Source organism: Poecilia formosa, unplaced genomic scaffold, assembly GCF_000485575.1.
Source record: "Poecilia formosa unplaced genomic scaffold, Poecilia_formosa-5.1.2 Scaffold55, whole genome shotgun sequence".
Lineage (NCBI taxonomy): Eukaryota > Metazoa > Chordata > Actinopteri > Cyprinodontiformes > Poeciliidae > Poecilia > Poecilia formosa.
In genome coordinates, this window is record NW_006799994.1 from 912,910 (window position 1) to 926,615 (window position 13,706).

The 13,706-nt window shown below is 36.9% G+C and overlaps 2 protein-coding genes and 1 long non-coding RNA gene across 5 annotated transcripts in view; 1 reads left to right on the forward strand and 2 right to left on the reverse strand.

Moving 5' to 3' along the window:
* Positions 1–2,294, reverse strand: part of LOC103138838 (protein NLRC5-like) — a 21,163-nt gene extending 18,869 nt beyond the window's left edge. For both annotated transcript variants that reach the window (XM_016672037.1, XM_007553193.2), the window contains exon 1: positions 1,465–2,294. The gene's annotated coding sequence lies outside the window, so the exon portion shown is untranslated. The remainder of the gene's footprint in view (positions 1–1,464) is intronic.
* On the forward strand, positions 1,691–5,583 carry LOC103138837 (uncharacterized). 2 transcript variants are annotated; one of them, XR_001662261.1, is made up of 3 exons: positions 1,691–1,777; positions 4,133–4,213; positions 5,503–5,583. It is a non-coding gene; the product is annotated as an uncharacterized LOC103138837 (long non-coding RNA). The 2 variants fall into 2 exon arrangements; XR_001662262.1 differs by lacking the exon at positions 5,503–5,583 and adding an exon at positions 5,235–5,319.
* Positions 2,696–11,838, reverse strand: syt19 (synaptotagmin XIX). Its single transcript, XM_007553192.2, has 9 exons — positions 11,419–11,838; positions 9,852–10,082; positions 9,673–9,746; positions 7,850–7,966; positions 6,726–6,902; positions 5,455–5,607; positions 5,217–5,336; positions 4,146–4,257; positions 2,696–4,069 (listed from the first exon to the last, which is right to left on the reverse strand). The coding sequence occupies exons 2-9, from the start codon at positions 10,048–10,050 to the stop codon at positions 3,762–3,764; spliced, it is 1,260 nt and encodes a 419-aa protein (XP_007553254.1). The 5' UTR covers positions 10,051–10,082; positions 11,419–11,838; the 3' UTR covers positions 2,696–3,761.
* Positions 11,839–13,706: the final 1,868 nt, after the last annotated feature.

A 13,706-nucleotide genomic window follows, 5' to 3' on the forward strand; every position in this document is an offset into this window, starting at 1 on the left:
ATACAGTGTGAAGGAGAGTCAAAATATTTTTTAGTATCTCAAATGTATTAAAAATGAGGCCAGTGGAAGAATAAAAGATGTAAAACTGAAGGGAAACTGTACTCAAAAAAGAGATTAGGTGACAGGCTAGGAAGGTAAAGTTTTTCTGTTTTGTTTTTAGAATAGTCCTGTCATGATCCGTGTTTTCCTGTTTAGTTATTTTGGGATTTTCTGTGTTTAGTCCTGTTCCCCTGAGTCTCTGTGTTGTCCTGTCAGCCCTTGATTGTTCTCAGGTGTGTCTCGTTTCCTTGATTACTTACCCCTGTGTGTATTTAAGTCCACCTGTTGTCTCTGTCTCTTGTCGGGTCCTTGTCAAACGTACGTCGTACGTCATTCGTCTGCTTGCCACCACAGTCGAACTGTTAAGTCCTGTGTTGGTTCAGCTCTAGTTTTCAGTCCACTGTCGTTCAGTTGCTACCGGTAGCTGTGTGCGGTCTTTCTGTCGTGCTGCCTGATCTGGACTGTTTTGAGCTTCATCGTTAAATTAATCATCATCACCATTATCTGGGTCTCAGCGCTCGTCCTCACCACAACCATCCACAAATCCTGACAAGTCCAGTGGAAATGCCAGCAGAAATCTCACTGCTATGGCCTGTCGCAATAAGCGATAAGTAAATTTATTGCATCATAAATTAAAGTTTTTGAGAAATAATTAATAGAACAAGCAACTTTATTAAAACTAATGTTTTGCTAAAACATCTGACTTAATGATTTTTCTAAGGGAGAACTTGCAGACTGCTTAAATGTATATCAGTAGGTCAGAAATTAACCACAAAACAATTTGATTAGTGCACTTCTAATCATATTACTATCATAATACCCGCTTTGGTTAGAAACAACGACATTGTAATATAACCCACTAAAACATTTTTAAGAAAACTCCAAACAGGAAGCAGACCACGTGATCCATATCTTTGTCTGAAATAGTAAAATTAATTTGCAGTCAGGAAGTTTAAGTTTTTGGTTCTGTTTTGTTTTTATTGCTAATTTATAGTAAAACTCAGTTTGGTATTTTGATCGTTAACAGTTTGTGCTAATTAAGTTCCGCTTGGTTATATTTAAGTAGGTGCGGCGGGTTTGCGCGCTGCGTCATGCGTATTAATGCATATTGATGCATATTGCTCACATAAAACGCTCTAACATCAATTAGAAATACTCGTGTTTGTCTCTTATGAAATATAATCCAGGGAGTTTTCATTGGGCCGGTCGGATCTCTTCAGGGACACATGAAGGCTCAACATGGCTTTGTCCGTGTCCTGGAATAACTCACAGCCGAGGTCGACTGAGGTAACGCTCAGCAGAGTTCTGCGTCATCTCCAAGCAGCCCACTGAAACAGCTCGGGCTCAAACAGCCTCAGACTGCAGCTGCTTCTCCACATTTCATCTGCTGGGAATAAACCTGAGAGTCAGGAGAAAACGACTTACCACCAGCTGCTGTCGCAGACCGCTCTTCGCTGCAGTCAGGCTCTTCGTTTCTTGAAAACGAAACCACGCAAAGGCTGAGTTTGGCATCATTTTTGGTTTCGTTTCTTCGCCAGGGCAGAACTCATCCATCTGTCTGTGCGTTTTAAGGAGGAATAAGGTATGGGGCATATCAGGTCTGGACTGGGATAAACTCTTTATGCTCTAGCTATTCTGATCCAGATGGATGGTTCTGGACTTGAACCCAGTCTGTAACAGGGTTCTAATGGTTCTGTGGTGGTTCCTTAAGACGCAGCTCAGACCTTATCGGCAGTGGGTGAGCTTCCTTCTGTCTGCACTGAATTTTAGAATAACTACTTGTATTTCTGTCTGGTGTCTGTCAGCAGGGAGAGTGAGTGAATAAAAAGTCAAGTTTATAATTAAAGCTGTGCAGGACGGATTCTATGGAGGACCGATGCTGCCAATATTGGTTAGATAATAAATAATTGACTTGATAAAGTAATTAATGTACCAAATTTGCCATACAAAAAATAAGAACTTTCCAAAATTGTTTTTAAAAAAATTTTCTGGACCTAGATGCTTTTATTTATTAGTTAAGTGGAAGACATGCAGCCCAGAATCAAACCAGGCACCTCCTCCTCTTCCACTGAACGTATGGCAAACCCTTTCACAACTTATTTGACTATGCAGTGGGGCATAAAGACACTCTGTCACAATAAGAAATCAATCAATCATAAATTGAAATGAGCTTGATAACCTCCATTCTGGGGGGGACTAATGTATTTTGAAGGGCAATTTTGTTTGCAGAGACTTCATAATCCAATTAATTTATTGTGTTGGTTGTAAATTGTGGTTTTCTGCATTTTAATGTTTTTGGTTGTTGTGTTTTACTTTGGATATTAAAAATATCTTCCATTTCAAGTGTTGTGGTCTGTAGAAAAACATTAAGTTTATTGGTCTTTGAGAGGAGAAACTTGTATTATCATGTCATTAACATGTATTGATACTTGTATTACTTGGTATTTTTATTCTACATGGTTTTAAAGGGAAACTATACAACGGTATGATGAGTATGTCAATGTTTAGCAGGTTAGCATACAGTTCCTAGTTGAAAAGTATTTTAATAAACGAAACAGCAGGTGGCAGCAGAGATCACTCATAAAGAACAACCAGCCTCACACATCAAACTGGAGAAAAGTAACTAACTGAATGCAAAAAGTTTTGGACAATTGAATGCCGAGTCATCAGGATCATTTTTATTGTTTTGTTACATACAAACGTTAGGATACTCCAAATAAACATATTTTTAGTAGTTACAAAGGTACCAGGTAGCAGGCATGTAATGTATTAATTATACAATTGAAACATTTAATTTCAGGGGGGGAAAAAACACTTAAAACTTAAAATGCTAATTTGTCAAATTTCGAAAGTAATAAGATATTCTTCAGAGGTTTTATTAGAAGTAGATTTTCAAATAAAGATAAGGTCAGACAGCTGAGGTTTCATTGACCATAAAATTGCACAAATTGAAAGAACAAATAAAACTGCTTGATGGAAACAGGCCAATTTAAAGATAAAAGGGTTTTCTATAAAAAGCTGTGCTAGGATGAGGAGATTTTTCAGTTGAATCAAAATAGAAACATTTCACAAAACTGCAATGGAAACTCTTTTTTCACATCAAACGAGTCGCATGATCGGATGTTACTGCTGGTAAAAACTACAAAGAAGAAGACGACAGGAAGTAGGAGGAGGATAATGTTTGTTTTGGGTAATGTGCAGCTGGCTCCACCAGAGCTCTCACAGCATCGCAGGCTCAAACAAAGCTGTGTCTTTTCAACATGTTGAATCCATCTCTCTTCTGTAAACTATGATTTCCCAAAAAAGCTGCATACGTAGCCGCTCCCAAGAAGGCGGAGCTTGTCACTCCAACACCTGAATAAGACGCCAACGTCTTCTCTGATTGGCTGAATTATGAATATAATCTCATGTAAGTGTTTACATCCGATGCTGCCATGATTTTTCATAGCTTATCATGGGACTAGCCTTATTCCCATGTGACTTTAATTCCTCATTTAATGGAAACACTGTTGCTGCAAAATTGTGTTTTTTCGACATTAGCAGAATATCGATTAAGATTTGTGCACATTTATGATGGAAAGGCAGCTCAATAAAAATGATTGTTCTCATGTTTACATATCTGAGTGTAGCTCCATCCTGTGGAGTTTCATCACGGTCCCTGCAGGATGAGGTGAACATGAACAAACAACAGGAAACTGCTTCAGATGTTTCTGGCCTGGAGCTTAAAGCAGCAGACCATGCCACTTTGCTACAGGCTGCCGCACCGAGCGCACCATCAAGGTCCAGTGCTCGTCCTCTGAGCTCCTGTCCTTCCCCACACTTAGGTGTCCCAGCAGACACTTGTTGGACCTCCCAGTCGACGGCGTCTCATACACTGAGACTAAGATTTTACACTGCTCCAGTGGGACGTCTGGCAGGGAGAACATGAGGACCTCATTGAAGACGGTCACTGGGCAGCGGTGGACAGCAGAGGTCTTCTGGTACCTCAACTTGCTCTGGTTGCACTGAATGCTGATCCTGGCATGCATGACTGAGTGAAAATAAAGTGAGTCAATGTGGAGATGTGTGAAATCTTTATGTTTCACACATTTAGGTTTGGGAATCACCTGCATCAGACGACGGCTCAGCGATGGCTGTTCTGACCTTCAACAGGCCGACCTCCAGCCTCTGAGAGGTGGGAAGATACTTTAACGTCAGCAGTACTTCTCCAACCAGATCCTGCACACATTGAGACAGAACGGTAGATAAATACTTTATTCATAAGGGAGTATCCAGAAGTCCAAAAAGTGCAACAAAAATACAATAAATTAAGCAATAGTCTAAATAAAGAGGTTGCATTGTAATAAAAACATTTAGGCTAAAACGATTAATCAAATTAATTGTGATTAATCAATTTGTGAGATAATTATCAACTAATTCAGTTATCCATTAAACATTAGTTAGAGTATACAGACTCTAAAAATGTCAATTCATTGGAATAACCACACACTCAAAGCAGTGATTAAGCCAAAATTGTACAAAAATCTAAACATTTTGCATTTAATATGAAAAATCTAACAGTTTTATTTTCAAATTCTGAAAAAATAATCTCATATTATGTACCTGCTGGTGTCAAATTACTAATTAGAAAAATAAACAGATTAGTAAACAGTATTTTTTCTAGCTACAGATGCATCCTGTGCTACAAATGATCAAGCATCACTAAATGAATACTGTTATTGCATTTTAGGCAATAAAATGTTTATTTTCTTATTCCAAAAAGCATCTGAATTAAATGCTTATTTTATGTATTTCTAAGATTATGTAAAAATGCATAAGTGGTTCAATGAAAAATCTGCAGAATATGTCAATTTTTCCAGAATTAATCAATTATTCGTGGATTATTAAAATAAGATACTACAACAATGATTAGTTACATCCCTAAATAGCACTAAAAACATTTTGAAGCATTATTGCAGTTCTGTTAAAGATAATATGGCCTTTTTTACCGACTCTACTTTGGCCACTCCGCTCTATTATGAACTGATCATCTTTCCACAAATTTACATCTCAGTTTACATTCTCAGTAAATCAAGCTGTTAAAATACTTTCCATGTTTGGAAAAAGTTTTTTAACTTCCCTCCCTAGTACAACAGGAGTTACAGTTTTTTGATTAACCTGCTCAGCTTTAACATTACCTTCTGTGGAATCTGCAGATCTTCTTGAAGCTCCAGAGGGAAGGAGATGTTCATCTTCCCCAGAGGAACCCTGATCTCTCCCAGCACCGTGTGTCTGGAGAACTTATCAAAGTTCCTCACCTGATACACAGAAACCATAAAACATGAAAATTATTCTCTAATCCACCAGTTTAGATTAAATCTGCTGCAGTCAGTCTCTCTTCTGTTTGGTAAAATTATAGATTATGTGGAGCGGCACCTCCATCCTCAGAGTGATGTGGTTAATCATGTCCTTGTTGTCTTGCAGAATACAGCTAAACTGGTCTCCATATAAAGGGTTACAGCTGCCTTTTACGACGCGGGTGCGCCACTCCTGCAGCACCGTCCACAGCACAGATGGCGTCACTTGACCCTAACAGGATCACCGTAGAAACAATTAACATGTCAGCATACGTTTACCACATGTTTCTTCAACTTACAAGCAAATTAAGATCACAAAAAGACATTTAAACTATCTCAAACTTAGGGTGCTTTCACACCTGATAGTCCAGTAAATTTGGTTCGACTGGGGACCAAAATTGCAACATTTGTTGCATTTTTAGCTGCTCCAGTTCTCTTTTACACTGCACTGTGACAAACGATCCAAACCCTTTGAAAAATCTTTTCCCCTTCTCGCCTGTAGGGGCGCTTCACCAGAAACCACTGGAGGAAACAATACAAAAACCTCTGAAGAAGACACTGAACACAACTTCCTTCTTCACAAAATGTAGAAAAAATTGGAGTAGCATCAGATTGCAGAAGTTGTAGGATTTTTCTTTTGTTGTTAAAAGACTACAAACCATTTCTCCTGCTAGCACTAAACTCTTGCGTTTGTTTTGATTGTTTTTACCCAGAATGCCTTGTGCTATAGTCCACTTCCTGCTTTTGGAGTGGTCTCCAGTCCACTTGGTATTCACATATGAATTCAAACCACACCAGAGTTCACTTCAAATGCATATGTGAACGCCAAGCGTAGTGGAGACGACTCTAAAAACAGGAAGCAGATTACAGCACAGGGCATTCTGGGTAAATACAACCAAAACAAATGCATCCCTCTAATGCTAGCGGGACAAAAGCCTCATGGTTGTAACAAGGCCAAAAAAGAAATCTGACAGTGTTATTTGTTTACATTTTATGAAGAAAAAAGTTTCTATCAGTGTCTTCTTCAGATGTTTCCGTGTTGTTTCCTTCAGTGGTTCTTGGTGCAGCGCCCCCACTGGTGAGGAGGGGAACAGGTTCACATAAGGGTTTGTTTTGTTTGACAGTGCAGTGTGAAAGCAAACCAGAGCAATTTTGCAATTTTGGTCCCACATCAAACCGAGTCTAACAGACTATCAGGTGTGAAAAACACCTGATAGTTGGGCTTTTCTAGTTCAACACTTGAAAGGTCCAGTGTCCCCATCAGTGTCTTCCTCACAGAGCACAAACATTTCATGCTGGGGTTCAGGAATAAAACAAACACTGTTCCAATCAACACATTCACAGCTTTACCTCCTGGCTTTCCAGCTCAGTTCCCTCTGACCCGGCCCACATGAGGCGAATCTTCACAAACGGCTGCAGGCCTGACGTCTGACTGCTGCCCACCAGCCCCTCCACCTGCAACACGGTCACCACCAGAAACGCCTGCAGCTGGTCATAGTAGACGGAGAAACGCAGCGAGCCGTGAACCTGATGGAGGAAGTTTATGGTGAATTTGAGTTACATGATTTTTTTTTTTTTATATATATAATCCATCTTCATGCATCTCCTCCTCTGGAAGTGTATTAAGATGTGCTTGAGATTTCCAGAGTAGTAAATTAGTAAGAAAAAAAAATTAAATTGTTTCTGGATCATTGATACTGCTGATGGTCACTTTAGCTGTTCATATATTTAATCTATTAATTATTATGGATTTAGTTTGAAAAAAAACAGTGAAATCATGAAATATGTCTTGTTTATTTGAGGTTTTATTTATGTAGTTTTAAGACCTGGTGAGGATCAGGTGATCATTGTGTTCACCACTGACAGCCATTCAAGAATCATACAAGTTTGGCCGCCCCGACCTGGTGGTTGACGTTGGTGGAGTTGTTCTATGTTTTTCATCAGTTAATGTCCTTAATTATTGCAGATAAATTAAAATTTTCTAACATGACAAAATCTTATGTATTCATCTCTTTTTCTTCATAACTTTTGTGAACCCAAATCTGCTTTAAATTAATTTATTGTATTTGATTAAGTACAGAAAAACTGCTGTTTTTATTGCTCAAAATGAATTATATTTTTTCCTTTTTTTAAAATAAGCTCGAGAGAATTTAAAAACTGGATGCCATTTTTAATAAGGTAAATGTCCAATGATTTACACATCACTTTTTTACAAATAAAAACCACTATTTGCATGTTTAGCTGATGTTGTGTAGGTAAAAATAAATAAATAAGATACACATTAGTTTTTTTTTCTGTCCAACACCCTTACTGTATGGAATTAAGAAAAAAATAATAACTTAAAAAAGATATGAAGCCAACAACCTAACTTGAGACCATCTGCGAACTGTTACTCCTTATAAAAGAAATGTGTTTTATAGCAAAGAGGGGAGTAAAAAAATTAAGAATAACAGTTATTTTTCAGGATCTGTTACCCTGTTAATGGTTTGGTGCTCCCTCATGTCGCTCTCTGCGTAGTTTTGTTCTGACGGAAACGAAGCTCGGGACAAACAGCGAGTCAGTCGGCGAGCTTCAGCGCGCACATCCACCACCTGCAGACAAGAATTTAGATTAAAATACTGACTCCAACTTTGGTTTGTTTCTCACCAACACTGCCTTGAATTATTAGAAAGTAAAAACTTTCTAATAATTTCTTAGGTCAAAACTACAATCATTAGGGTATTTTATTGAGGCTTTAAGGTGATATTCCGGTGTTAGACTGGTCTAGTCAAAGTTCAGATATAAATCCAATGGAGAATTTGTGTCAATTCTTGAAAATTGATATTCATAGACTTTTTTATTCAATCTGGGATGCTTGAGAAGAAGAACTGAAGGAAAATGTGGGGAAAATTGTGGAGACATTCCCTAAAACACTAATGGCTGGTGGGTCTATAAAGTAGGATTAGGGGTTAGAATGAGTCCATCTGTCGCATAAAATCCAAATAAAAAACACCAAGGTTTGTGGTTCCAACATGAGAAAATGTAATGAAAAGGTAATAAAGTATGAATGCTTTTCCAGAGCGCTTTGATTTCCCTAATACTTGAAATAAATCCACTTTAAATTCTGCATTTTATTAAACTTTCTGTGTTTTACTTTCAGAATTTATATCAATTTTAAAAAATATAACCAGAACCTGACAGCAGGTTTAGTCCTGACCTATAAAGATATCAGCAGACTAACCAAATAACTGGATGAGCAAAAGTCAAACACATCCGCCATGTAAGAGAGAAGAACACAAACACCACACCCATCATGTGCTTCACCTGGCCCGCTTCTCCTGCAGATATGTCAAACAGAAATATCTGAAAACATTTCCTCAAACATATTACTCTTGGCATAAATGTGATATTTTGGTATTTATAATAACTTTAGATCTAAATTCTCTTGGGTTGCCAGATCATGCCCTGAATCCATCAATACAGTCATATTCAATCAATTAGAATATAGCTCTGATGAGGATTGAAAATAACTTTTATCTGATCTTAAACACACTTTTCATTAAACCCAAATTTCTGTTTTTAAGGATAGTTTATTTTAAGGGTTTTATGTAATAATCTAATGTCAAATGTTGAAAATCATCATAATTAATAGAAATAAATACCTTAAAACATCAGTGTGTGTGGAATTCAGCTAAAACGTGTTTCACTTAAACACATTATAAACATTATTAAACAAACTGTTCAATGATATTCCATTTTTTTAAACATGACTGTATTTTATATTACTGCATGAATTCTGTAAAACTGAAATGAACATACAAAGAACATATCTGTATTCATTTATTCTGTTATTAAAATCTCCTTTATTTTCAGGTTCCTATTTAATTTTTATTTTATTTTATCTGTAAGTACGTTAAATATACAGTTGGGTATATTGTTGTAAGATATTTTTATATTCAGTTGAGTATATTTTGGTACTGTGATGCTGAAACAAGTGAACTTTCCCAATGTTGGGTTAATAAAGCACTATGCTATTATTTTATATTTTCAGGTGAAATTCCTTTAATTATTTCTCTTTTTTGTAAGTTTTAAGCTTAGAAAATATTTAGGATTTAGAAAAATTTGATCCAGGACGACATTAACATTATATTATTTAAACTTAGAGAAGCATTATGATATGTTTACATTACAAAATACGATTCGGTGCCCTGAGTATTGACTGAAAGGCAGCAGGTTGGTTTTTTAATCTCATCATCCAAAACTTAATTTCTTAGTTCTTCCTAAAAGCCAAATTTGATTATAGACAGTTTATAATTACTTTAGTACTTGGAGGAGAAGCGTAGTTTTCAGCTCCGGATGGTTTTTCCTCTGAATACAGCAGATCAGTGTTCACTATGACAAAAAGCATAAAAATCCATGAATCAATTAATCTATTTCCTGACTGGACACCAATCCTTATCAGATGAAACTGCTCTGTGTGGCAGTGTGACCTCTGACCTGTGTCCTGATGCGGGTATGATGTATGCGTCTCAGAGAAGCATCTGAAGATCTGCCAGATTAAGATTGCCAGCGCCACCAGAAGGAGAAGGATGGAAATTCCCAGAATGCAGTACTTGACTGCGTCTGAGAACGGCATCCTCAGCTGTCCGGTGGACAGCAGCTCCACATCGGCTGGAAACTCCACAAAAGTCAGCATGTCTCTCTACATCCATGCAGCCGCTACAAACTCTGCAATACGATCAGAAAGACATGTAAAGTTTTAGAAATACTTAAGTTTGTTTCTTTTTAAAAAGAGACACTATTTGGTTTGTAGGTATGTAGAAAGGGAATATGTGACATTTAAATACTTTGTGGAGCCTTTTTTATTAATAATTTATAAAGAGTATTGGTATTAAATAGCCAAGGACGTGTCAAACTGAAGGCCTGGGTGCCAAACCCAAACCCAGTCCACCATAGCTTTTTATAGTTAACTATCAGAATGTGATTATTCAACGAACACCCTACACAAAATAATCTTATTTACATAAACATAACCTGCTTGTCTTGTTTTTTATACTTAAAAAATGTCTGCACAGACACATGCATTCTTTTTTGTTTCTTCCCCTTCCTGCTTTCTGTAGCAATCAGATTTGAGTTTTTATCTTAGAAGTTTCCAACATGTCAATATTCCACTGATTTCCTTTGTATTCAGTCAGACTCTCTTTTTCTCCTTGTTTTGGACATTTCATCTTTTTAAGTTTGGTTCTGGTTTTTATTCTCTTCTGAATGTCATTCCAGATTATATATAACCTGTTATTTCAGTCATTAAAAGTTAACTTGCTACATATCTTCTTATTGATTTACTCTCTATGCCTAGTTTCCAGCAGTTAGAGTAAGAAGATGCCATTTCAAAATGATTGGTTGATATGGTTTATACTTTACAAGAAAAAGCAACTTTTAAAAAGAGGAATGGACTTACAATATAAGCAATTTACTAAGTAAAAGTTATGGCAAATGAATATGTAGTCAGTCCAGCTAGATTAATAAATTTAATCCTGAAAGACAAAATATCAATTTCTGAAGACAAATTAGGATACATTTAAGCTTTGGGGGCTTAAAATGCCTTAAAAAACTAATTTGCAACACATAATCTGTAAAGATCATAGCTTTAGAGACAATACTGTATTGACAATATAATTTTGTTTCTTTTACTTGGCGTCAGAAGTTAAGAAAAAGAGCAAAATCCCTCCTTTAAGATAGAGACATTCAGGGTGTTCTTCCGGGATAAAAAGAAAATGATTATGTCTGCTGCTTGGTTGTAGGCAGACAATAATATCTCCTATCAGATTAGCCTTAGTCAAATAGCACAACCTGCTCACTCACCATGCAAATTATGATGAATGTTAGCAGGAAAGTGGAACAGGTGGCATTCCCAATTAAATAATATAAAACCTACAATTTATTCACACACATTGTATAAATTCACTATGAGCATTTCCTAAAATAAAGACAAGTCTTGTGTACTTTTTTGTAAACCTGGCAGCTTCCACCTGTAACAACTCAAATCACATAAAAAACACATTACCTGCTGAACTTTATACAAGCTCACTTCTTTTCTTCCAAAAATTCTTATTCTCACGCTGCACATCCATATTCAGACCCATTCTGTGGTCAGAGAAACAGGAGAAGTTTCCCTCTGAGAGCAATTCAAGTTCACGTCATATCAATGAACTGTTCCTCCTGCTTTGCAAACTCTAGACACACTCAGACACTCCCTCTCCCTGCTTTCTCCCTCCTCACACACTCAACACATGACTTTCTGCAGGGCATTCTGGGAAAACAGGTTGGAGAAGATTTCAGGGATGTTTTAGGAAACTTGTTACCTGAAGTTAACTACATTCCTCTGCAGAAAAAATACTGGCAAGATATAGTCATTTGAACCGAAGGATTATTTGGGTAATATTTTTTAAATACTTTTGTATCGAATATCAGAGAGGCTATGTGCACACTGCAGCCTGAATTGACCCAATTACGATTTTTTTCCTTAATGCCATCTTTTTTCTGATAGGTTCAAATGTGACCTGAATCTGAACAGCCACGTCGCATTCATCCCATAGACCGGAACGTCTTTGATACTCGACAAACGTCACTATTCTGCGCCCTGATACGCGAAAGCGGGACGAGAAACAGCAACCAAAATGAGGATTAAGTTGTTAATGTGCTGGCTCCGGTCGGACAACTTCAAAATCTTAAAATATGCTCCACCATTAGCATCTACGTTTACTTCCGCAAACACTGAGCACTTCTTTTTAATTGCGGTTGGCAAAACACTGAGCGCATGGTATTGCGGCCTCTACTGGGCTTGCAGGACGAGTCGCAAATATTTAGAAGTGTGATTTCACACACACAAAAAAATATCGGATTTGGGTTACTTCAGGCTGCCGTGTGAACATAACATAGCCATAGATTCAAGTCACTGATATTAACTAAAAACGTTTTTTTGTGGAAAGTCTCCCGGCTACTTAATTAGGGGCGTGGCCACAGGGACGGCTGGAGGAAGGGCTTCAACTCCCCATGAAAGTAATTATCCAACACATAAGAGGAAATGTATCTAAAATAGCAACAAGATTAAAAGATAATTCTAAGTTAACCAGCAGTTCTCATCACGAGTATGAGGAAGAAAGATTTTCACTAAACAAGTTCCTTGTTCAACAACAGAGTCCAGTCCCTCACAAGGCAAAACAGCCATGAATGCCATCATGTTTTGAGCTGTGGGAGGAATCCAGAGTAACTGGAGAAAACACACTGAAGCACTGGGAGAAACATGCATATGTTTCAGCAAACCGTTATATAGGCCTGAGCAGGGATTCCCACTTTTCCCTTCCATGGTCCGCCTAGAAGGGCATTAATATCTGGCCAATCACCTCCTTTGCAAACACAAAGACAATGCTACAAGATATGTAAAGAAACATCAATCTTTAGAATGTTTTTTATTCATTATTTGCTTAATTATTTCATCTATTTAGCATAAATGCTGCCTCCCACTGTTTATCAGATAATATATTATGACTTTATTACCAAAAAATAAATTTTTTCACCACACTCCTCTCTTTTGGTTATAAAAAATATGAAATATTTTATATTAAACACATCAAATTATATTTATTTCCTCATTTCTTATGGCTTTTTTCAGCAGAGTCATCCAAAGGCTGCTGGACAGTTCTTTTGATCTTTCTTGTCAGAAACTTTTCAGTTTCTTGCTAGCTATGCTAGCTTGGTGATCACAGCAGCTTGATGAATTTGAAAGTGAGTTAATCAGAAAATGAGCATCAGAAATAATGTTTGAATAATTTTGTTTAATTTGTGTTTTATTGAAAAACAGAAATTATGATGAAAATGTAAGATTAAAAACTCTGAGGTGTTAACTTTTGTTTTTATTTTTTCATTTATTTTCTCTCTAACTTTCCGAGGCCTCCACAGCGCCGCCTGGCGGTCGACACTTTGGAAAACACTGGCATTTCGTCATAGGCATTTATTTATTTATTTACTTACTTACTTACTTACTTACTTACTTACTTACTTTTGGCTGAAATGGCTTTCCATAGATATATAGCTACCCACTTATTACAAAATCGCTGGATGAAAAACTGGATCAAAAAGGGCTGAATGGGGGTAAATGTTCCTCATCACTTTATTCAACAAAATTAATTGTACACAGTAATTATACAAATATGAACACATATTTTTTCTGTGCTGCTGGAAGTGAGTTATCTTTTGTGGAAAAATACATAAATTAGTCCAGCAGCAATGAGACTAAAAAAATGGATAAGCACGTCTTTACCTGTCATAAACTTTAACCTTTAAGGATACATC

Excerpts from the sequence above, each read along its gene's own strand:
- syt19 (XM_007553192.2), bottom strand. The coding sequence starts at position 10,050 with ATGCTGACTTTTGTGGAGTTTCCAGCCGATGTGGAGCTGCTGTCCACC. Across the intron at positions 7,967-9,672 it reads CTTCTCCTCCAAGTACTAAA|GTGGTGGATGTGCGCGCTGA; the intron begins GTAATTATAAAC and ends TCTTGTCTGCAG. Across the intron at positions 6,903-7,849 it reads AGCACCAAACCATTAACAGG|GTTCACGGCTCGCTGCGTTT; the intron begins GTAACAGATCCT and ends TTCCTCCATCAG.